Below are 23,416 nucleotides of genomic sequence, written 5' to 3'. Positions count from 1 at the left end.
CAATTCCGAAACCCAACCATTCAATTTTTATTTTTTCTTTTCTTAAATGATTAATTTCTCCTTGTATTATAATACGTGTCGAATAAAGATTGGCTGATAAGAATGAATTTTTTCTTAAGGAGCCAAGCATTGTTTTTTGAGAACTAAGAAGTTCACAGTCAAACAGGTTTGTTCCTCTCTCTCTCTCTCTCTCTCTCTCTCTCTCTCTCTCTACACTCTTATTATTTTTAATGGGCAAAAAGAAATTCATTCAGTGTCTGTTGTCATATTTAATCCAACTATTGCTTTTCTTACAAAATTAAAGAGATAGCCTTTGAGTTTATGTAGACCACAAACACCACCTCTGTTCATTCTCTAACTAGTGTACCAAGATGGAAATCTGTGAAACCTCGCTCAAATCATTTCAAGTACATACATGTATTCTTTAAAGTAATTTAGTTTGAGAAAGTGAAGGATGACACTAGAAGATCCTTTGTTGATTGAACAAATTTTCACACAAAGATTGATCCTTTTACCTCATTTTGTTGAGGGTAGAGTTATTGGGAACAATGTTGAAAATCCTTGAACTTAGAGTTTACAAGTTCACACATACTAAAAAAATAAATAAGCAAATAAAAGAAGACATATCCTCTTGTGTGTCCTTGTGGCTACTTAATCTGCTATCGTATTTGCTGATCTTTGTCAGTGATTTTGAGCTAAAAATATCTGCTAGGATTGTCTCAATCTTCCATTTAGCTCCACACTGACCCCTTGAAAGACCATTGAAACCTTCTTTAGAGTCTGTTTCTGTTATGAATTTTAGTGGAATTTCAAGCACACTACCTAATCTGCAGAGAGACTACTTACCAAAGAAAAAAATCTGCAGAGAGACTGCTTGCACATTTATGATCCTGCACTCGACAAAGCCACTGTTAGTGCAAGATATTAGCAATTAGTTCTCACTACAACAAGAGAATAAAACTGAGAATGAGTTGTACAGACTACAGACAGACCATAAAGTAAGGAATACCTATTTGTAGAATTGGGAAGAAAGAAATAGTGAAGAAATAAACTCTTTCTCTAGGAAACATTAAGTTACATTAAACAATTAGCCACCCATAGGCCAGTCACCTATCCTAGAGTAAGTTGAAGTGCATGTCAAACAGTACTGAATTACCATGAGACAATTTAAAGAAGAGGTTCAACCAAAATCTAATTTAATTTAGAGTCACAAGGATTAGATAAGAAATTGACATAACATTATAATGGAAAATTTCTAGGAAATTGTGGCATTCTTACCTGAGGATCACCCTTATATCGTACTTAACTTCAATTCCGAATTACAATAGATGGCACATGTTGGACTTTATAAAAATCCTCTCCTTCAGTTCGAATGTCAACTTTGAATAAGCATCCATATATCTCCAATTCCTGAAGACTTTTGACAAACCTCAGTGCCGCTGGGATTGTCTTCAGTTTGATGCAATTTGAGATTTCCAAACGACAAAGACTGGGCATTGCTCCTTCCTCCATCATCCAATCTTCTAAATTGGGCAAGCCACGAAGGAGTAGAGATTTGAGTTTAGGAAAACCTTGATTAGAGCAAACCATTTTCTTTCCCATGAACATTTGCCATCCACTTAGCACTCTCAAATTAGGCAACTTCTCCAATGTTGGCATGGGGTCTTCCACAAATCTAGAGCCCCATAAAGTTAACTTGGCAAGGTTTGGAGGGAACTGAAAGCATTCTGGTAACTTCTCTATTCGTGTTTCCAAATGCAATTTATGAAGACGCCGACAACTTAACATTAGTTGTCTAACATCTACTACGTCATCAGGAAATGAAAGTGTCTCACTTGTTAAGGACAAAGACTGAAGGTAGCTTAATGTGTTGTTTGGGGGATTGAAGATTTCCACCAAACTTTTGAAATGCTTTGGATCATTTAGCACAAGTTTTCTAAGATTAGTCAATCTAAGAAGATCTTTTACATTGCATTTGTTTGCAGGAAAGTTTACCAGTGTCTGCAAGTTGTTAAGATTTGCCAATTGCAGCTTATCAACTACATTGTCACACCACTTGGGAAGATATAAATGCCTTAGCCCTTCCATCTTCCATATCACATTTGGTAGCTGTACAGTTGGGTCCCAACTCAATTTACTAATGGTTTGCAAGTTTAGGGTTTTCAGGAAGATTAAATTTCCTATGGATGATGGTAGTTCCCGTATACGTGTTTTCTTTAAACTTAAGAACTGCAACTGAATTAGGCCCCCAATATCTTCAGGTAACTTTTCATATGGTCCCTTGACACCTTCAAGATCTAGGACTCTGAGCATTTTGAAGTCCAAAATCGGTTTTATAAGCAACCAATTTTCCAATCTACACTTGTTTCCATGGAAATATAAAAGTGACCTGAGGTTGAAATATTCTTTTGTTTTTGATGGAATAAGTTTATCAACAGATGCAGGTAAGAAGATAGCAAGTCTGCGAGTTTTACCAGTTGATGTTGCTTGAGATAGCATCTGTGAAGAAGAACCTACCATCATACTTTCACCTGAATAGTGAATAATCTGGAGAAAATTTTCCTGCTTTGCTTTTGACAAGCATAAATCACGCATAAGATCATGGAGGCGACATGTTTTAATTCTTCCAGTTGATCCCAGTGCTCCCACTTGAACCATGCACCTATTAATCAGGTGACCCAGGTAGCGTTCTGCAACATCCTCTAGCGTTTTGTCTCTCTCCACTTCATGTGTTGGTGATACAATGCCTTCCGCAATCCATAATTGAACCAATTTCTTTGTTGGTATTTCAGCATCCTCTGGGAAATGGCTCAAATAAAGGAAACATGGTTTCAATTGGAAAGGCAAATCATGATAGCTTAAAGCCAAAACCTCAGGTACTGTAGAGTGTTGTTCATGACCCTTGGCTCGCTTTAGGTACGAAACAATATCTCTATGCACCATATCCCAGTCATGCACTGTTTCTTTAGTTGCCAAAAGTCCTCCAAGCACAACAATCGCCAATGGTAAGCCGGCACACCTTTTAACCATTTCCCTCCCTAACTTCTCCTTCTCTTTGCACATTGTAAAATCTGCATTAAAGCAAACAAAATAATTTAGGGAAACTCTCATGTGATGAAACTGAGCAGTATAATTGACGAATAGAAAATAATTGGTCTAGCCATATCATCAAACATGAAACTGAGTATGTACTGATAATATCTCTAAGTCCTTTATCAACAAATTCAAGAATCAAGAAACTATGTACTGTGTACTAGAAATAATTGGTCCAGCCATATCATCTGTGGTAATGAAATGCCGATCATATAAAATGTGGATGCATAACAATATTTGAATGGGGTAAACTAGCTACCTGCAGGATCATCATTTCTTGGAAATGCCTTCCTCTGAAGCAACTCCCATCCCTTTTCTTCAGTCAAATTCCCGGGTTCATGAAGAACACCTCTTGGATCTGCATATGAAGCTAATTCTTTATTACGAGTTGTAAGCAATATTCTGCTGCACCCCTTCCCAGATGATGGAAAGGCAGGACTTAGAACTTGCCAGGTCTCAGTTGTCCAAATGTCATCAAGAACCACCAAACACTTCTTGTCTTCCTGAACCTGATAAAGCTTCTTTGCAAGCTCGTCATCTCTCAGTTTTAGAATATGATCCCTCTCCTCTTTGGATGGAGAGGTTAGTTTAATCAAAATGCCTTCCCAAACATCTCTGGGTTTGCATTGTTGAGATATATAAGCCCATGCAGAGGCATCAAAATAACGCCTAATGTGATCATTACGGTAAACTTGCTTGGCCAGAGTGGTCTTGCCAAGACCACCCATTCCACAAATGCACACAACCCGGCCATGTTTTTCTTCATTCACAAGCTCTGCCACTAATTCCTTAATGTTTCCTTCTATGCCAACAATATGTTCTTCAACAATATGGGAATAGGACCACCTCAATTGTCGTTGAGTACTTGACGAGTCTTGATCTAGTCTTATAGCATTCAAGCCATAGGTTTGTGAACTTCTAGCAAGGTCAGAGATTCTAACTTTTATGGCGTCAATCTCAGACCCTATTTTATGAACTTGTGAAGCTTGGTTGAAGAAGCAAGCGTACCTTTTGAGCCGATTTGGTACTGGGGTTAGGATTTTGATAGAAAAAGCTAGAATGACATCTTCAGCATCATAAGCAACTTCTCTGAGGTCTGAAACCCAATTCCGAAGGCTATCATCTTCGTCTTGCCTCTTGTCTGCATCTTTCAGAAAGCATTGCATCTGCCTTAATTCGACTCGGATTTGCTCGGCTTGTTTCTTCACCCCATGTAAGTTATGCAACGACGAGATGGCAACCGAGACTTTTTCAACCAGCAGGTCGCCGAGCTTGTCAACAACAAAGGATACTACAAACTCTGCCATGATTGCTATGCTACTTGATCCTTAGTTACAGATAGCACAACAAAGATTTACACAGATTTCCTTTCTTTCTCATATATCTGCCTACAAAACCACTGCCTTGTAATTTGTAACGACCAGTGTGAAAGTGAGAAGGGTCCAATGTGGTGTGCGTGGAATTGGTGTGGATACGATCACTGTGAAGGTGGGAAGGGTCCAATATATGTGGTGTGCGTGGAATTGGTGTGGATACGATCACTGTAAAGGTGGGAAGGGTCCAATATATGTGGTGAGCGTAGAATTGGTGTGGAATTGTGGCCCTTCAATTATTATACGCGGTTTTCTCTTTCTTTTTTTTGGGCAAGATGACTTGACTTGACTTTGGGCTGTGCCGATGCACATAAGTCATAATTGATTGGATAATTGGAAGTTGGAAGGCAACAGCAACGATCACTAATTATGTCTGTCTCGCGTTTCTTCTCTCCAAGGAAGAAAAAACATACAAAACACCAAAATTGGGCCTTTGCAGAAGAAGTATGCCGTCGCTTTTCACTGGATGAGATGAGAGCAGCAACTCAATGTTTCAGTCATAGCTCATTTATTGGTCAAGGTGGCTTTGGCATAGTGTATAAAGGGTATATCAACGATGGGGCCACACTCGTTGCAATCAAGCGCTATTCTGGACATTCAAAAGAGGGAATGCGTGAGTTCAGGGCGGAGGTGCTGCTACTCTGTCAGCTGCGCCACCCCAACCTAATCTCTCTCATCGGATTCTGCGAAGAAAAAGGAGAGTCTTTCCTCGTTTACAACTACATGCCCAATGGTAACCTCTATGATAGCCTTTTCAGGAGGACTGAGGAACATGATCTGTTGTCGTGGAAGCAGAGACTGAATATCTGTATTGGGGTGGCGCGTGCAATACACTACCTTCACGCAGGGGTTAAGTATGCTATCATCCATCGAGACGTGAAATGCTCCAACATTCTATTGAACGAAAGCTTCGAGGCTAAGCTTTCAGACTTGGGGTTGTCCAAGATGGGTCCTCCTACTCTGTCTAATGCATTAATCAGAGTGGACTCGATGGTGAAGGGTACATACGGGTATCTTGATCCAGAGTATGCTCTCTATGGCCAACTTACTGAAAAATCTGATGTGTTCTCATTTGGAATCGTGTTATTGGAAGTGTTGTGTGCCAAATCTTGTTCAAGCATGTGCATGGATCGGGACGGCATTATTTTACCTGATAGGATGGATCCATTCCTGATTGGAAAAATAGCTCCAGATTGTTTGACAAAATATATGGAGATCATCCAGAGATGCATTCGATATAGCGGAGCTGAAAGGCCCACAATGGGTGAAGTGCAGGTGGAACTTGAGTCTGCACTGGACCTGCAGGAGACCGCAGACACCACCAACCTTAATCCTGCCGATCACTATACCTTCCAAGGGATATCATTTTCTGAAATCAATCACACTCTCTCAGAATTGTATGCGCCGCTGGTACATTCAAGTGTGTCTCTTGATCTGGATTCAAATGGCTCTGTTGATCTGGATTCAAATGGCTCTGTAGATCTTCATCCAAATAGCTAGCTAGTCCTCCTCTCTTTCAAACTTAGAAAGCTCCTTAACCCCAAGAATCACCAACTGTTGCCCTTTGCTGTGAGAAGAGGTGTATTTCGTTGACCATACCAAATGAGCCTCTAGCTGCTGTAATAAGCCGTGACTTCAATGGTGTCATAATAGATGTCAATATTTTTTGTTGAGGTACGTTTTGAGTTGTGACGTTGAGGGTAAGATTGTAATGAAGGGTCATTTAAGGGTGAACATGAAAATGAACACCGATATCAAAATTTCGATTTGCCGTTGTAAATTTTTTTCTTTTTTAATTCAAATCTTAATTAACCTTTGGTACAGGATTACTCATATTGACTTCCACTGAAGATCCAATAGAAGCTATTCCTAGTATAATGCCTATGAGATTTAGGTATTAGACTGCTTATATTGCTATACAAGAAGAACACAATTCACAGGGATGATGCAAATGAGGATTTCTGACTCTTAACGAATATTTGGTCTCTTTGGCTTCGTTTGAATTTACTCATGATGTATTTCACAGGTTTGTTTTGTCCAATTATGTGGCTGTTTTCAGAACCCTGCTTCCTTATGAGCAGGTGATTTTAACAGTTTCTTGTATAAATATATTACCTTTTTTAATGGATTTGCAAGTAAAATTTTCATAACTGAAAAGATTGCTTGGAAACTCAACAGGTTCTGCGTCATCAGATATGTTCACTTCTAATGACTTCACTTCGCACGAATGCTGAGGTAATTCTATTTATGTACAAGTAGTACAATTAATTTGTTGGGGGATTTTAGTGCTCTCTTGGACAGAATTTCAATGCGGTTATCTTTTTTTTTTCCCTTAATTATTTTCAATGTCAAGTCAGCTTGAAGGAGAAGCAGGAGAGCCTTCTTTCCGTCGATTGGTCTTGCGGTCAGTTGCCCATATTATCAGGCTTTACAGTTCATCCCTTATCACTGAATGTGAGGTGTGTCCTGTATATGATTGTTTTAACCTGAAAATGACATGCGGATGAAACTTTAGGAATTCCAATGCTATAACAGTTGAACAAGAGAAAAATCTATTCAGTTATTGAACCTTCCACCAAAAATTTCTATTAAACTCATGCTCGGCCCTTGAGGTCTGCTACCCAGTTGCGAAAATTTGGGACCAAATATGTACCAATTCTTTAGATTGTAATTTAATACTCAATTATTCCCTTTTCTTAAACATTTTGTTTCCATGGCTCTTTCATCACAATTTCATGTTCTAGCATGTTAGACTTCTTTTAGGGATATCCTGTTCTCACAACCTATTTTAAGGATTCAAATTGTCATTTATCTGGAACTTAGTTTTCCTATTATCTATCTTTATGTAAAAATTGCTTTCTGCACCTCAATATACAACAAATGATTCAATAAGTTGTTGTTGTTTTCCCTCTGCCAATTCCTTTTATTTATTTTTTTTTTCAAATGCAGGTTTTCCTTAGTATGTTGGTGAAGGTTACATTTCTTGATCTGCCATTATGGCATCGTATTCTTGTTCTCGAGATCCTGAGGGTAACTTTGACATTGCAGCATATAATATTGTTTTTTTGTGTGCCTGACATATGATATATTGAGTGGTCACTATCTACGTGTTTTATAATCATCATATATGGTGGAATTTGACAGGGTTTTTGTGTGGACGCAAGGACATTGCGGATTCTTTTCCGAAACTTTGATATGTAAGTTTGCAGTTGCCAGTCTATTTTTCTAATTTATATTGTACTTTTCTCGTTGTTCCATCGGATGAGCGACCTATCTTCTATAAATATGCTTCTCCTCATCCTCCTTGTAGGAATCCCAAGAACACCAATGTAGTGGAGGGCATGGTCAAAGCTCTTGCTAGAGTTGTTTCAAGCGCACAGGCAAGATTTTATAGTTTTTTTTCTCTAGCCATATTGTTGATAGGTGCATGAAAATCTATTTGTATGTCTTGAGATGAGTTGACTGTGTGTTGTAATCATATGTGTTTGTATTGAGGAGTAATGATTTAAATTTCTATAATATGCTGACCTGCATGCCATATGTTGATCATGGATCATGTTTTGAAACAGACCTCAGACATCTTACATGCAAAGTCACTCTTTTCATATATTAACCTTTAAATGGTTGTGGGCATGTTCTAGTCATGCAACTTGCCACTCCCAAGGGATGCATGTCAGGTCTTGTTAGTATTGTTGTGAGCTTTCTCTGAAGTTCGCAGTGCTTGTTTGTATCCCCAATTTTATAATGTAGATGGTCTTCCTGCCTTTTTCTAGAACAAGACACTTTCAGTTTGGATAATTTAATAAATATATAGAAGATTAATCAGACCAAAAAAAAAAAAAAAATAGTAGATTATAACCATCATGCATATTTATTCCATTGGCTAAGGAGAATCTAAATGTTACAGGTTCAAGAGACTAGTGAGGAGAGCCTGGCAGCTGTTGCAGGGATGTTTAACAGCAAAGCTAAAGGTAATCGCTTGCTATGTTGTCATGAATTTCAATAAGAACACCATGTGTTAGTTGGTTATGTGTAACTTTGTCTTGGTGGATATCTTGTCCACTTTGTATGTCCTTGTTGTGATCAATAAATCTCGTTTCTTATAAAAAGAAAAAAAAACCCTATAACCTGCTGCACCTTTCCACTTGTGGGGTTCACAAATTATCATTTGTTCTATTCGTTGATGCACATAGAAAATGACCAGTTCACTTCGTACAGGAATCGAGTGGAGCCTTGATAACGATGCATCGAATGCTGCAGTCTTGGTTGCTAGTGAAGCACATTCTATAACTTTGGCAGTTGAAGGTCTGCTGGGCGTTGTCTTTACTGTTGCTACATTGACGGATGAAGCAGTAGATGTTGGGGAGGTATTTATTTACCTTATATCTTCCATTCTAATATTCTGGGGAGGCACTTTATCATTTGTGACAAAGTGCTGTCTACTAGATTGAATCCCCCCGACATGATTATGATCCACCTGCAAAGTCTACTGGAAATACTGCCTTTCTGTGCCTCTCAATGGTTGATTCGTTATGGTTGACGATACTAGATGCATTGTCATTTATTTTGTCAAGGTTGGACTTTTCTACTAAAGCTTGTATAGATATTAAACAATGCTTAATTTCGTATGTTATAACTATCTTCAAGTTAACTTTGAATTGAAGGTCACAAGGAGAGGCTATTGTGTTGGAAATACTGAAGGGTTATCAGGCCTTCACCCAGGTAACCAAAACCTTGACTTATTAACTCAGCATATAATCTTGGCTGCCATTTTGAGCTGTATTTCATTGCTTTTTCTGCCCTCTGTTTTTTCAAGTGATGGACATGTTTTCCTAGTTGTTGGCATGCATACAGGATCAACTTTATCTTTCTGGATAATTCCCTTTCTCTAAATTATGATAAGTCAATGATGGTTTGTTTTATGACAATTCAGGCATGCGGAGTTCTTCGTGCTGTAGAACCTTTGAACTCCTTTTTAGCATCCCTTTGCAAATTTACAATCAATTTTCCCATTGAAGCAGAAAGAAGGAGGTATTGATTTGTATATATCCCATGGTCATAGGATAATCAAACCATGTTAATTTCTGCAAATGCATTTTTTTATTTCATCTTAGTTTAACAAACTTCTAAAATTTTATCAGCTTTTTTTTCTTTTTTTTTTTTTTTTTGGGCAAATTACACAAAAGTACCTCAACTAACCACCCTATATCACTTGAGTACCCCAATTAAAAAAAGTTGCTCGTAGGTACCTCAATTACTGATTTTGCACTCCCAGGTACCTCCGTCAACTTTTCCGTCAGGCCTGCCGTTAATTGCCTACGTGGCACACTAGAAACATGCCACGTGGACAAAAAAAATTTTAAAAATAAAAATGTTTTTAAAAAATAAACTAATTATTTAAAAAAACAAAAAAAAAATTAAAAACTCAAAAACTCAAAAAAAAAAAACAAAAAAATGGAGTTGCAGGGGAGTTGCAGCCAGCCTCCCTCCGCCTCCCACCCTTCCCTCCGCCTCCCACCCTTCCCTCCGCCTCCCACCCTTCCCTCCGAGACCCACCCAACCCAGCCACCCACCCCTCCGACCCCAGCCACCTTGCCGCCGACCCCAGCCACCACGCCGCCGACCCACCCCTTCTCTTTCCACGCCCTTCTCCTCTCTCTCTCTCTCTCCCCGAAACCCCAGCCCAAGCCCAACCAGAGCCTAGTGACCCACCCCCTCCTCCCTTTGCCTCCCCCAGTGACCCACCCACCTCCCTCCCATCTCCGGCCACCAGCTCCATCTCTCTCTTTCTGTCATTCTCTCTCCCTCTGTTTCTCTCTCTCTCTCTCTCTCTCTCTTTTATAGATCTGAACGAAGGTGAAGCTCAGGGCAGGCGGGCGGGTCGGGGCTGGGGTTTCGGGGAGAGAGAGAGAAAGAGTGAGGTACAGAGAGAAGAGATGGGAGGGGAGAGAAAGGGGGTGGGTGGCTCGGTCGGGGAAAGAGAGAGAGAGAGAGCGAGGCAGAGAGAGAAAGTGAGGGGCGAGGAGAGAGAGAGAGTGAGGCAGAGAGAGGAGAGAGGGGGTGAGTGGTTGAGTGGGTCGGCGGTGTGGTGGGTGGATCGGCGGCATGGTAGCTGGGGTCGGAGGGGGGGATGGCTGGGTTGGGTGGGTCTCGGAGGGAGAGGTGGGAGGCGGAGGGAGGCTCCTGCAACTCCATTTTTTTTTGTTTTTTTTTGAGTTTTTAATTTTTTTTTTAAATAATTAGTTTATTTTTTAAAACATTTTTTATTTTTAAAATTTTTTTTGTCCACGTGGCATGTTTCTAGTGTGCCACGTAGGCAATTAACGACAGGCCTGACGGAAAAGTTGACGGAGGTACCTGGGTGTGCAAAATCAGTAATTGAGGTACCTACGAGCAACTTTTTTTAATTGGGGTACTCAAGTGATATAGGGTGGTTAGTTGAGGTACTTTTGTGTAATTTGCCCTTTTTTTTTTTCTTAATATCATGGTTAAAAAATCATTATTTTGTTTTCCTTAGTATGAAAAACCCCTTGTTCTTTCTAGAACATGTTAGAAATCGTATTCTTTTATATGGTGTTGCTTGTGATTAGGTATGTATCTGAGTATGTATGTAGCCGACCCTTCTGATATTCATATAGGATACATGTATGTGTATGTGGACAATTAATTGATTGTTCAGTGGATTGTTACCACAAGAGATGTCTAGTAGCTGTGTGATTTTGCAGTTCCTGAAGAAATGCTTAAAAACATTTTCGTTTTATCTTTTTTTTTTTATTTTAAGATTGATCTTCAAGATAGCTAGGTGTTATATTATATGTTTGGACGTTTTTGCTTTCCAAGATTTGTCTGTGTTTATGTGTTCACTTTTTAGCTTAGAATTATTGTTTCAACATATACCTGGTCTTAGTTAGGCACCTGACAATGTTGAACTTTTTCAGCAGTACTTCACAATCTCCTGGGCCAAAACGCTCTGAACCATTAGTTGATCAAAGGGAAAGCGTTGTTCTTACCCCCAAGAATGTCCAGGTATTTAGTTTGGTTCTGTAGTTGTGTTATGTATTGTAAATACTTTCTACTAAATAATTTTTCTGTCCCTTTCATTTCTGTATAGAATGTTATTGTTACAATTTTGTCCTTGTGTGTCTATTCAATTATATCTTATATACATATATTGAATCCAATTTGCTCTTGCTATCCAGGCCTTAAGAACTCTCTTCAACATTGCTCATCGATTACACAATGTATTGGGGCCATCCTGGGTTTTGGTATGTTGGTGTACTTACATATTCATCCAGGAAAACCTAGAATTCATACTCTTATCGTTTCTGGCAATTAACTGTAGGTATTAGAAACCCTAGCAGCTCTAGACCGAGCCATCCATTCGCCCCATGCCACCACACAGGTAATCTTAGCAAATGTTTATAAATACTTCTTGCTGTTCAGAATTGTATTGTATTGCCACATGGAGGAACCAATTTCAAGAATTTGTATGCCCTAGCGATTCCACAACATTGATTTGTTTATTGATTTTGAACTTATATCTACTTGAAATTAAATGGTTTTTGTGTTTAACAGTTGAATGTTAAATAATGCATGTTTGATACAAAAAAGTGTACGTTGGCTTCTCTTACAAGTTACAACCTATTATCCGAAGAAGGTTTCAGTCTCAATGTGGCTTTCTAATAAGTTGCGGTGTTAAATATTCGGGCTGGTCAGTTGTGATGCTTGAAATTAGTATGGCTTTATAGGGGGGATGGTGTTAATTGATGCTAAGATTTTCCAATTCAATTTTGTTGATAGGTCAGGAAGTGTATCAAGTAGTTGAACATAGTAAAGGTGGGGATGCTTGATCTGGGTTACTCGGGGTGGTGTGTGGAGGAAGCAAGGGCTGATCATTCAGATACTTTGTTTCTTTAAAGTTATAGGGCTTTGGAATTCCATGGTGGGGTTATTTACCCATCACACATGCATACCTACTTCCCAATTAAATCAGTTTATACTTTCCGGTATTAGATGTTGATTGTTCGTTCACTTATACTACCCCTATGAAGGATTATTGGCTGATCAAATAAGATAGCTATTCTGAAAATTATTGTAATTGATGTGGGTTGTTTCATATTGTTTGCTTAATATGCAAAATTGTCTGTTGTTTTCTTATGTGCAAGCCAAATTCTAGTTAATAGTTGTTTATTCTCATTTAGTCTGTTAATCCAATATAGTTTATGTTAGCTTCCTCATGTAAGCTTTTAACTATGTTAGTTATGATTTGACAGGAGGTGTCCACGGCTGTGCCCAAGCTTTCAAGGGAATCATCTGGTCAATCCAGTGATTTAAATATTCTTTCTTCTTTGAATTCCCAGGTGAACCAAGAAACTTTTTTTCCATTCTGATAAATCTAATTCATAGGTGTACTCCTCTGGAAACCCTATTAGGAAATTAATTTATATATCAATTTCAGGTTTTTCCATTTTCTTCTCATTTGCAGAAATTAATGGACCCATGTTCTAGAAAATGTAAAAGTACAATGTAATGGTTCCTAAAACCACCTAAATTTGACCAATTTCAAAGCAATTATTAAAAAGCCTGTTGTTCTCCTATTTTCATATAGTTTTTATTTTTATTTTTAGAATTGAAAATATGGTTTTTGATAAATTACTGTATTTATTATATAGGAAAATCATATGAACCCTTGTGAATGATTGTTATATGCATTACATATGCATTATACGTAAAGATATGTATACATGTGTGTGCGTGTGTGTGTGTTTATCACTATCTACATGCTCTGACTTTATGCTTTTCTCCATTTTGCAAAGCTGTTTGAGGGCTCAGCACTAATGCACATATCTGCAGTGAAATCCCTTCTTTCTGCACTATGCCAACTGTCACAGCAATGCATGGCTGGGATTTCAAGTGGTTCTGTACCCGCATCAAGTCAAAAAGTTGGAAATATAAATTTTTCAGTTGAGAGAATGATATCCATCCTTGTCAATAATCTACACAGTATGTAATGCCAGTGAAATTGTAGAAAGTAGTCATAATATGATGGATTTTCTGCAGTGTTTGTATATATTGAATATTTGAATCATAAATGTTGTTCAAAGGAAAATGTTTGGTGTCCTGCAAGTGTTACCACATTTTAGATTTCAAACTGGTGTGATGTAGTATTCATGCCATGAATAACTTACTATTTTACCCCCGTGAATTTGGTGTGTACACTCCCATATCAGTTTGTAACCTAAAATGTAGTAGACTTGTACTAGTTGGTTGAAAATGTTAATATCTTCATTGATATAAATTATTAGTTTTTCAAGTTTTCCCATAATGTTTCCATGTTTTTTTAGTAATTTTCCCTGCTTTGATAATCTTTCTAACTAAACTTTGTTTTGAGTACGAATGTTGATATTCATGTTTCTTTACTCCTCAGTATCTGAGACATATGCAATCAATCCAACTTTGCTTGCCTAATTCTATCTATCTATTCATTTTTTATACACATTTATTTATCTTAAACTGATCTGTTGCTTGATTCAATATTGATCATAAATCTGCTTATACTGACTTGTCAAGGTAATTGCTCTTAAGCCTCTTGTGGACCCTTAATGTGACAATGGTCTTTATCAGATTTCATTTGCATGTCTTAATATGTATAATCATAATCATCAGGTTTGCCCCATTATTTTGGGGTAACATTTATATTGGCATCTTTCTAGTTGGATGTTATTTTGTTTGAATGCAAGAAATGTGTCATTGGTTTGAATTTAGATTCTGTAAATGGCTTGATTCTGTATATCTTTACCTTTTTACAGGAGTGGAGCCACTGTGGGATCAAGTTGTTGGCCACTTTCTTGAGGTGATCATAGTTAAATTATTTTCTTATAGTGTCTAGTTCTTGCACTATTTACCTTCTCCTCCTTGACAGCAGTTGAATATCTCACAGCTTGCAGATAAATCTAACCAGCATTTACGTAATATGGCCCTTGATGCATTAGATGAATCAATATGTGCTGTTTTAGGTTCAGACCAGTTCCAGGACAACACAACAATCAGACCTAATGGCTCATCTAAGAGGGTGAGAACTCTCACCTCCTTATTCTTGGAAGCTCTTTCTAGTGAAATTAGGAATTGACACTGCTTATCATTGGCATACCTCTATAGATGGAAACCGTGCTTCCGGAGTTGGGATCACTTGAATGTGCTGTCATATCTCCACTAAGGGTTCTTTATTTATCTACTCAAAGTGTTGATGTACGTGCTGGATCTTTGAAAATTCTTCTGCATGTTTTAGAGGTAATATATAATCAACAAGAACTCATTTCAAGTTTTCTTTCACAAGTGTGCCCTGATTATCACCCTTTGTTCATAATGTCTTCTCACTGACTTCACTAAAATTTTTTTAGAGGCATGGGGAGAAATTACACTACAGTTGGCCAAATATTCTTGAAATGTTGAGGTTTGCCTTAAATTTAACTTTTTTGTTTCCAGCCACTTGTTCTGTCTGCGATTCTATCTGTTTCAACTTCTGTATTTTCTTCTTTTCTATTAACAAAACTTATTAGTTTAATTATTTATTTATTCATTTTGTAAAGGTCTGTAGCAGATTCTTCAGAGAAGGAACTTGTTACTCTGGGTTTTCAGGTTAGAAAAAGACCTGAGCTATTTGGGGAATGAATTATGTAATATGTTGCAACTTCCTTAGGCTACACACATGTACTGAAATCTGTATGCATACATAAAAAAGGCAATTAACCTGTACTGATAGAGTCCTACTCTTCAGCATTTCTGGTTTTGCACTGCTACAGAAACCATACAGCAGCTTACACTTCTGTCGTACACCACAATGCTACCTTTAGAAATGATATTCTGTGTTTATAGATTGATTGTCTTGGCAGTTATGTAGATCTGATTTCACTCACGTGTTTTCTTCTAGAGCCTACGTGTGATAATGAATGATGGATTTTCCAGTATACCTGCAGACTGCCTTCATGTGTAAGGTTTCAAATTTTGGCATTATTACACACACACACACACACTCACTTGACACAGACATACATGTGTATAGGTATATATAAATAATAAGTTTCCAAATTTAAACCACTGTTAGGATTATGTGAGTGATGAATCTTTTTTGCAGCTGTGTAGATGTGACTGGAGCATACAGTGCTCAAAAGACAGAACTGAATATAAGCCTGACAGCAATAGGCCTTCTATGGACAACAACTGACTTTATAGCCAAAGGTCTGATCCATGGGCTTGGGGAAGAAAAGGAAACAGGTTAGATTGCCATTGTTGGTTGTTAGCCGATCAATTATTTTTGTGGTATACAGTATACTTCTGCATAAAATATATTAACAACCGTTTTGAAACATAACAGGGATTTCTGAGGTGCATCCTATTCAAAAGCAATCAGATGGTGAAAAGCCAAAAGAACAAACATTCGATGTATTGGACAGTGTCAATGACCAAACTCCCTTGATAAATATAGTTGATTGTGATAGGTTACTTTTCTCTGTTTTCTCGTTACTTCAAAAGCTTGGAGCTGATGAGAGGCCAGAGGTGGGAAAGCATGTCTTTTTTAACCAACTTCCTCTGTTCATTCTATGCATATGCATTCTCAATTTGGAATCTGGTATTGTATATTACTTATACAAATCTAAAGGAATTCTCTCATAAGGTGCAATGGCAATGTATACTAGTATGCTTGAAACCTTCACATCATTTTGGATTATCTTTTAGTCTTTATTTGCATATTTATGGTAATTTATTTTTCTTAACATAAAATGGACCTACTTCAAAGCCTTGAACATGTGGCAATATATATTAGTTGATTTTTTTTGTTGCATTTGTGTATGCCTTAATACAACACAACTTCCTTTCTTTGACATCATAATTATCTCTGTCTGTCTATGTGTGTGTGTGTGTGTGTGTGTGTGTGTGTGTCTCTCTCTCTCTCTCTCTCTCTCTCTCCCCATCCCCTCCCTCTCCCCCTCCCCCCCTCCCCCCATTTGATGAATTCTTTGACAATTACACCCGATTCAGTTTTCCTGCTTTTCCTTTGTAGAATATAGAACATATAACCCCTCCCGTGGAGGAGGTTGAGTAGTATGAATTACAACTTGAATGGCTGAACTTTAATATTCCAGGTTAGAAATTCAGCAGTCAGGACACTTTTTCAGACACTTGGAAGTCATGGGCAAAAACTTTCGAAAAGCATGTGGGAGGATTGTCTTTGGAATTATGTTTTTCCAACACTGGATCGTGCTTCTCACATGGTTTGTTGAAGTGGTTGTAAAAGACAGATCAAGAACTTTTTCGATCATGTACTGTTGTGATTTGAATTGTTTGTTTTCAGGCTGAAAATTCATCAAAAGATGAATGGTATGGGAAAGAACTCGGAACTCGAGGAGGAAAAGCAGTTCATATGCTCATACATCATAGGTATATACATTTAGAGACTAATCTTTTTCTTCCCTTTTCTGCTCATGTTTTTTCTAAAAAAAATAAAAATCAGGGATGGATAACTACAATTATAAAGACGGAAGAGATAGAATCCATATTTTCCCCCCCTAAGCTGTTCTCTTCTTATATTAGCAACTCTTGTATTGAACAAAATTGCAGTCGCAACACAGCTCAGAAACAGTGGGATGAAACACTTGTACTGGTCCTCGGGGGCATAGCACGTATATTACGTTCATTCTTTCCTTTTCTTAGAAGTTTAAGCAATTTCTGGTCAGGTAGGTTACAACTGAATCCTGATGCATCTGGGATTTTTATTTTCAATATTGAGTGTCAGTTTTATGGATAACACTTGATGTCTCACCTTTGCAGGATGGGAATCTTTGCTTTTATTTGTCAAGAATAGTATTTTAAATGGTAGCAAAGAGGTTGCTCTTGCTGCAATCAATTGTTTACAGACACCTGTTCTTTCACATTCTGCTAAGGTGATCATAATTTGAAGAAGCAGATGCTCTTATATTTTGTAAATTAGATTTTGTAATCACATCTTGTCTTTCCTGTGTTAGCTGTTATATTTTTAAAAATAATAATAATAATAATAATAAATTTTTTTTGAAAATGAAATAGAAATTACAGAAATAGATGGACAAGGTGTCCATTTATACTTAAAAAATGAAGCAGAAACTAAAAAATTAACCTTACAATGTTCCTGAACTTTTATGATAACAGCTATTATAGAATGATATATTGGTGTCAATCAGGGGAACTTGCCGATGCCTTACCTTGAATCAGTACTTGGTGTTTACGAGCTTGTTCTTCAAAAATCAACAAACCTGAGTGGTAATGCAGCTAGCAAGGTGAAGCAGGAGATTCTACACAGTCTTGGTAATGCTTTAATTCAACATGATTATTTTATTATTTGTTTCTTTGTATGTTAAATATACAAGAAAGGACGGAGAAAATTATTTCAAATGTCCAATTAATATCGAACATCTCCATCGTTTGATCTGTTACTTAGTCTAGCTGAAACAGATATTTTGATGTTTGCTGCTTCTTTCTTCTGGTCAAGTGACTAATTTTCTCATGTGCTTTTGTTTCAACCTGTCTGAACTAACAGGGGAACTATATGTGCAAACACAAAGAATGTTTGATGATCGTTTGTATAAGCAGCTGCTTTCAGTCATAGGTTTGGCTGTTAAACAAGCCATAGCTGCCAATGATAACTGTGAAACTGAATTTGTAAGTCAAATTTGCTCTTGCCCTTCTTATTTTACTCTCTTTTTCCCCCATGGTTTGTGGCTGTTCATATGTAGCCGCTACCTTCAAATTCATAATGTAGTGTAATTTGTCGCACCAGTAAGAAATATATAATTGAAATGGAAAATTAGCAAAATTATTCACTACTGGTTCCTCGTTATACCTGAACCATCCCCCTGAAAGTTAGTCAAGAGAGTCCTCTCTAACGTAGCCGTTTATGTGCTTGTGAAGAGTGGATACTCTCTTTAGCTCCCAGGGAAGTGTAGATTAGAAATTACATTAGTATTTAGTAGTAATAGTAACAGGGAAAAAAATGCACAACACTTATCTATGTTTATATTTGATATTCTGTGTCATAGGATTTCACTCACTTTTCTCCAGGGAAATGTTCCACCTGTATTACGTACGGTTATGGAGATCCTTCCAATGTTACGTCCAACAGAGCACATTTCTTCAATGTGGCTTATTCTTCTTCAGGAATTTTTACAATATCTGCCAAGTGCTGTACAAAGTGAGGAAGATGACGCAGAGGAAGCCAGCACTAGCGACCGAGTTCCAGGTATAAACTTGGCTTGTTTTCACCATACTTTTGTTTGTCCATTGTAACTTAAGAAAATTTTAAAATTTATTTCTGCAGATGCTCACTTGAGAATGAAACATGAAACACCTAATGGGACTGCTTCCATATCTCCAAACAGAGTAGGAGATTCTCCAAGTTCTGGATTAAAGACATCTGTAACAGCAGGCATCCCCAATTATATGTTCGCAGAAAAGCTTGTTCCCTTGCTGGTAGAACTTTTTCTACAGGTCCCAGCAGTTGAAAAGTATATCTTGTATCCTGAAATTATTCAAAGTCTTGGGAGGTACTGATGGCTCTTTGGTCTAATGCTAAATTTGTGCTGCAGTTATACTGTTTTAGAAAAGATGGTGGTGAACTGAAAAGGATAGTTAATTGAACAGTGGTGTATAAGTTGTTAAAATATTAAACGCTGTAGAAGTGGGGAAAAATCTATTGTAATCTGCCTACATTTACAATTTGGAGGGACTGTTGAGTATTCTAATAGTAGGTGAAGCTGAAAGGTTTCCCTGGATCATGATGCCTGGGTGTCTAAGATGGATCAAGAGGGAATAATGAGAATATGTCTACTTTTTAGTGACTGCCATACCATATATGATCAATAATTCTCTAATGTGGGACAAGAATTGTGGGGCAAATGCAGGATGTGCCCACATTGATCCGCATATGCATCCCAGATTAGAGAAGGCCTCCATATATGATTCCTGTGGTCAGTTTGAAATAAAAAAGTACTTGAATCTTTAGGGAATACTTAGAAGTTTAGTAGCCACAACCATATCATCCTTGTAATTATATCTGTAATTGTCGATCTTGTTTATTTTAGGATTAAACTCTTTTCAACTAGCAAATAACAGAATCAGGCTTTCTTGTTAGGTGTATGACTACAAGAAGGGACAATCCAGATGGTGCTCTTTGGAGACTAGCTGTTGAGGGCTTCAACAGCATTCTGGTTGATGATGCCAGAAAACTGGCTATAAATCCCGGACCACATTCAGGGGCTAGTAAACCCACAAGAACACGTATATGGAAGGAAGTTGCCGATGTATATGAAATTTTCCTTGTGGGTTATTGCGGGCGAGCTCTTCCTTCTGATTCTTTCTCAACTGTGGATGTGAAAACTGATGAGTCTCTTGAGATGACTGTCTTAAACGTTCTTGGTGACAAGATTCTGAGATCCCCAATCGATGCACCTTTTGATGTAATTTTCTTACCAACCATAATACTGATAGTAGAGTCTGATAATGTATAATTCAAACAGTTTACATATTGTGAGTTAGCATCTGTGCATATCTTAGTGTTGCATTCTGTGTGGTACAAAATTACAATAATATCCTGATGTGGTAAGAGCCTGGTGAAAGGTTCCCTTGTCCTATTTTGTTGACCTCTGCTGGTTTTTGGGATTATGTAGACCATCTATGGTTCATTTGAGTCCAAGTTTTTTCCACATCTTAATCATGACATTAGCTTTGCAAATCACCTGGATGTGGGATGTCATTTTGGGCCTTGCACCACCAACCTTGAGCTATGTGTGGAATAGAGATACCTTAGAAGCATTCTTTGAGGTCCGAGGCTCTGCTCAACTTCTATTTATTGTTTCCTGATAGAAATTTTTTTATTTTAAACAGATTTTGCAGCGGCTAGTTTCCACCTTGGACCGTTGTGCATCACGTACTTGTTCTTTACCTGTCGATTTTGTGGAACTTATGCCTCTCCACTGCAGCAGATTTTCCTTGACTTGTTTACAGAAGTTATTTTCTTTGAGCAGGTAATGCATCAGTAGAGTTATATTCTACTTACATTGCACCTTGATATTAAAATATGTCAGTAGTGATTTCACTGTTGCTTTGAGTATTTTACCATGATGCGGTAATGGTTGACCATGTGTAAGCCCTGTAAATATTACCCTCTATGAGATGGTTCCAGTTTATTTGTTTGACCTTCTTACTACTTTCTAGGACCTGAATGCTAATGCGATTTGTTTAGTTCAAAAGACTGCTCATGATGGTTCTTTTCATTTGAAATGTCTATTTGTTTTGAGTTTAATCTGTTTGTCTCGTCAACTCAAATTTATCATGGTTTTGCCACGTAGGAACTTTATCCTCTGCATTTTGGAACCTCTTTTGTTGTATAAAGATAATAATAAACTTTAACAGTGCATTTAGATGGAGGGGAAGGAATGGAAAAATAGGTGGGACCATTTCTGTTCACTTTTTTGGATATTTTGTAGGAAAGAATGGAATGTTTATGAAGGAACACTATATTCCCTCATAACCCGTGTTTTGTATTCCTCTTATAAGTTGGAGGAATATGCATTCCCTTTTAACATTTAGTAAAATTTATGAAAATTCCAAAGTATCCTTCAACCAACAAAAAAAAATGATTAGGACACAATTGTAAAGTCATTAATCATTTCTTAAAAGAAAATAATAAAATCTGTATAAGTATATTTATTCCCTTTCCTTTCTACTTTAAACGCCCAAAGAAAGGAAAGGAACACTAATATTTCTTTACCATTAGTTTCTACTTCATTACTATTTATTTTGTTCCATTTTTTTCAAGACTCCCAAACACCGTCTTGATAATGTCTAAAACCTGTTTGCATCCATTTTATTTTCTCACAGTATATTATGTTCTCAGTTATGACTGCAAAGACCATGATTGGAATTCAGCAAGATCTGAGGTGAGTAAAATTGCAATCATGGTACTCATAACCAGATGCGAATACATCTTGAGCAGATTTCTGATTGACGAGAATGACTTAGGTGCGTAACTTATGTTAACTCCTTACCATTATCATCCTATTATTTATAAAAAAAAAAAATTAAAAAAGGACAAGAAAAAGATGAAACTTATTATCTTATATTATCATGTGCCTCTTAAGTTCATTTGACCGAGATTGTACACCCTTGAGCAATCCAACTATTCCTGCAGGTGGACGTCCATTGCCAGCAGCAAGACTTGAAGAAATTGTTTTTATTCTTGAAGAGTTGGCCCATCTGATAATTCATTCAGATACTGCATCCGTTCTTCCCTTGCAACCATATTTGACAAGTGCCCTATCAAAAGAAAGGAATTATGACAAGCGTCCACACCTGCTTGTTCTGTTTCCCTCCTTTTCTGAGCTCGTAGTATCAAGGTGTGTAATTTTTCTTTTCCCTTCTCATGTACTTGTCTCTATGTTAGCATGCAAAGCGCCAGTGCTTCAACCTTGGTAGTGAGAAACATAACCTTATAAAGCATACATGTATACATGAACTCTTCATAACTTGTATGCTACAGTACACCAGTGTGCTCACTGCTTGTTCCTTTCTAACGTTTTGCTGAACAGAGAAGTAAGAGTAAGAGGGTTGGTGCAAGTCCTATTTAGACTCTTCGCCAAAGAATTAGCACTAGAAAGAGTTTCCTTAACCAGTCAAAATGTGGAAGAATTCTTTCCGAGGACATAGCTGTCCTAAGTTGTTCGGATTATGATGTTATAATTTTTCTTTTTCTTTATTTGTAGAAGGGTTGGTGAGGATTTTTTTCATCCCCCAGTTTTCAAGGTAATACATAGTTTGTACATTGTGTCGATTTTGTTGTATTTAAAACAGTTACCTCAAGGTGATAAGTTTTGTTGATCGATTCTTTAGTGCAAAGGTTGTAAAGAGTTATCGTATTTAAACCACTAAATATTCTTTCTAATGCTTGCAACTAGCTTCAAGGCTTCAGATTGCAGTTTTAAATTTCAATGCTGCCTTAAAATGCATGCCAGCTTGACGACCGAATAAAGGAAGTGAGCTCTTTTTAATTATTATTATTTGTTAATAGTAGACTATATGCCACAATAGGGAGGATATTAAAACGTTTTGAACTTCAAATACCATAGTGAAAAGGGCAAAAATGTTGTCAAGAGTTAACTAGTTAGTTAGGTAGTTAATACAAAGTTAAATTATTTTTTGGGTTCGTCATATAATGTAATTTTTTTTTATAATTTGAATTTTTTATTTTTTAGATTTTACTTTAAAGATAAAAAATTATTAAAATCGAAAATCTTTTAGTTATTTGATTATAATAAAGACCATTTATATGCTTTTATAAGCAATTTTAGAAAGTGTTTAGGAAGGTTTTGAATATATTGTTTGTCTCATCTGCCGACTGTTATATTATTTTAAGGTGTAAACACTATGCCTCTATTTTACTTTTCTAAAAAGAGAGATGAGTTAGAAAACACAAAAAAATTTCTTTCCTGCTATCAAATTTGATCTCGTCTTGAAAGTTAGTTCCATATTAGCTCAGAGATGATAAAAAAAACCCCTATTATTGGTAAGAGTAATGGGTCATTTTGTTCAAACCCAAACGAAAAGACCATTTGTTTGAGAAGGTACATTACATAATACATGATCAAATTGAAATAAAAGTGACAAACACAACCCACAAGACTTTCGTGAGTTCCTCACTCTTCTCCTCCTGTGTATTGCTAGTGCTAGACCCAAAGCCAAAAAAATACATATGAGTAGGCAAGAGGTAGTGCGGGTGCAATTATTTTGATATTTCAGTACTATTATTCTGGTTGAGCGGCTTGAGCCTTTTGCCTATACTTCAAAAGCCCACTAACAAAGGAAGCAATTGCGCTTTGCCAATAGGCTTTTGGTGGATGTACTTACACATGACCCAAAAAAAA

At 37.2% G+C, this 23,416-nt stretch overlaps 2 protein-coding genes and 1 pseudogene across 7 annotated transcripts; 2 read left to right on the top strand and 1 right to left on the bottom strand.

The window, feature by feature from the left end:
• Nucleotides 1-455: 455 nt before the first annotated feature.
• LOC147280679 (putative disease resistance protein At1g50180) lies at nt 456-4,554 on the bottom strand. 2 transcript variants are annotated; one of them, XR_015123062.1, is made up of 4 exons: nt 3,353-4,554; nt 1,279-3,071; nt 847-890; nt 456-749 (listed from the first exon to the last, which is right to left on the bottom strand). XR_015123062.1 is itself a non-coding variant. In XM_086249101.1 (3 exons), the coding sequence occupies exons 1-2, from the start codon at nt 4,398-4,400 to the stop codon at nt 1,309-1,311; spliced, it is 2,811 nt and encodes a 936-aa protein (XP_086105227.1). In that variant the 5' UTR covers nt 4,401-4,554; the 3' UTR covers nt 456-890; nt 1,279-1,308. The 2 variants fall into 2 exon arrangements, 1 of the variants encoding a protein (XP_086105227.1); XM_086249101.1 differs by having other exon boundaries at nt 456-890.
• Nucleotides 4,555-4,677: 123 nt separating this feature from the next.
• Nucleotides 4,678-5,976, top strand: LOC147280678 (receptor-like protein kinase ANXUR2 pseudogene; annotated as a pseudogene).
• Nucleotides 5,977-6,001: 25 nt separating this feature from the next.
• LOC147280677 (uncharacterized) lies at nt 6,002-22,484 on the top strand. Of its 5 annotated transcripts, none has more exons than XM_086249097.1 (39): nt 6,031-6,140; nt 6,291-6,360; nt 6,493-6,547; nt 6,645-6,701; nt 6,824-6,925; nt 7,416-7,496; nt 7,611-7,663; nt 7,777-7,846; nt 8,374-8,437; nt 8,685-8,833; nt 8,913-9,040; nt 9,131-9,188; nt 9,400-9,497; nt 11,408-11,492; nt 11,666-11,731; nt 11,809-11,868; nt 12,740-12,826; nt 13,283-13,469; nt 14,276-14,319; nt 14,407-14,538; nt 14,625-14,756; nt 14,867-14,919; nt 15,056-15,104; nt 15,397-15,455; nt 15,601-15,740; nt 15,841-16,022; nt 16,610-16,738; nt 16,819-16,904; nt 17,085-17,200; nt 17,295-17,407; nt 17,684-17,807; nt 18,040-18,161; nt 18,561-18,738; nt 18,817-19,042; nt 19,630-19,954; nt 20,382-20,521; nt 21,394-21,518; nt 21,688-21,892; nt 22,085-22,484. In XM_086249097.1, the coding sequence occupies exons 2-39, from the start codon at nt 6,344-6,346 to the stop codon at nt 22,200-22,202; spliced, it is 4,215 nt and encodes a 1,404-aa protein (XP_086105223.1). In that variant the 5' UTR covers nt 6,031-6,140; nt 6,291-6,343; the 3' UTR covers nt 22,203-22,484. The 5 variants fall into 5 exon arrangements, with proteins under 5 accessions (XP_086105224.1, XP_086105225.1, XP_086105223.1 ...); XM_086249096.1 differs by having other exon boundaries at nt 11,405-11,492; XM_086249098.1 differs by lacking the exon at nt 6,291-6,360 and having other exon boundaries at nt 6,002-6,140; nt 11,405-11,492.
• Nucleotides 22,485-23,416: the final 932 nt, after the last annotated feature.

The sequence above is a fragment of the Dryas octopetala genome, chromosome 6, assembly GCF_963921425.1.
Source record: "Dryas octopetala chromosome 6, drDryOcto1.1, whole genome shotgun sequence".
Lineage (NCBI taxonomy): Eukaryota > Viridiplantae > Streptophyta > Magnoliopsida > Rosales > Rosaceae > Dryas > Dryas octopetala.
Note: the sequence above shows the minus strand (reverse complement) of the source record. Positions and strands in the feature narration are given on the sequence as shown.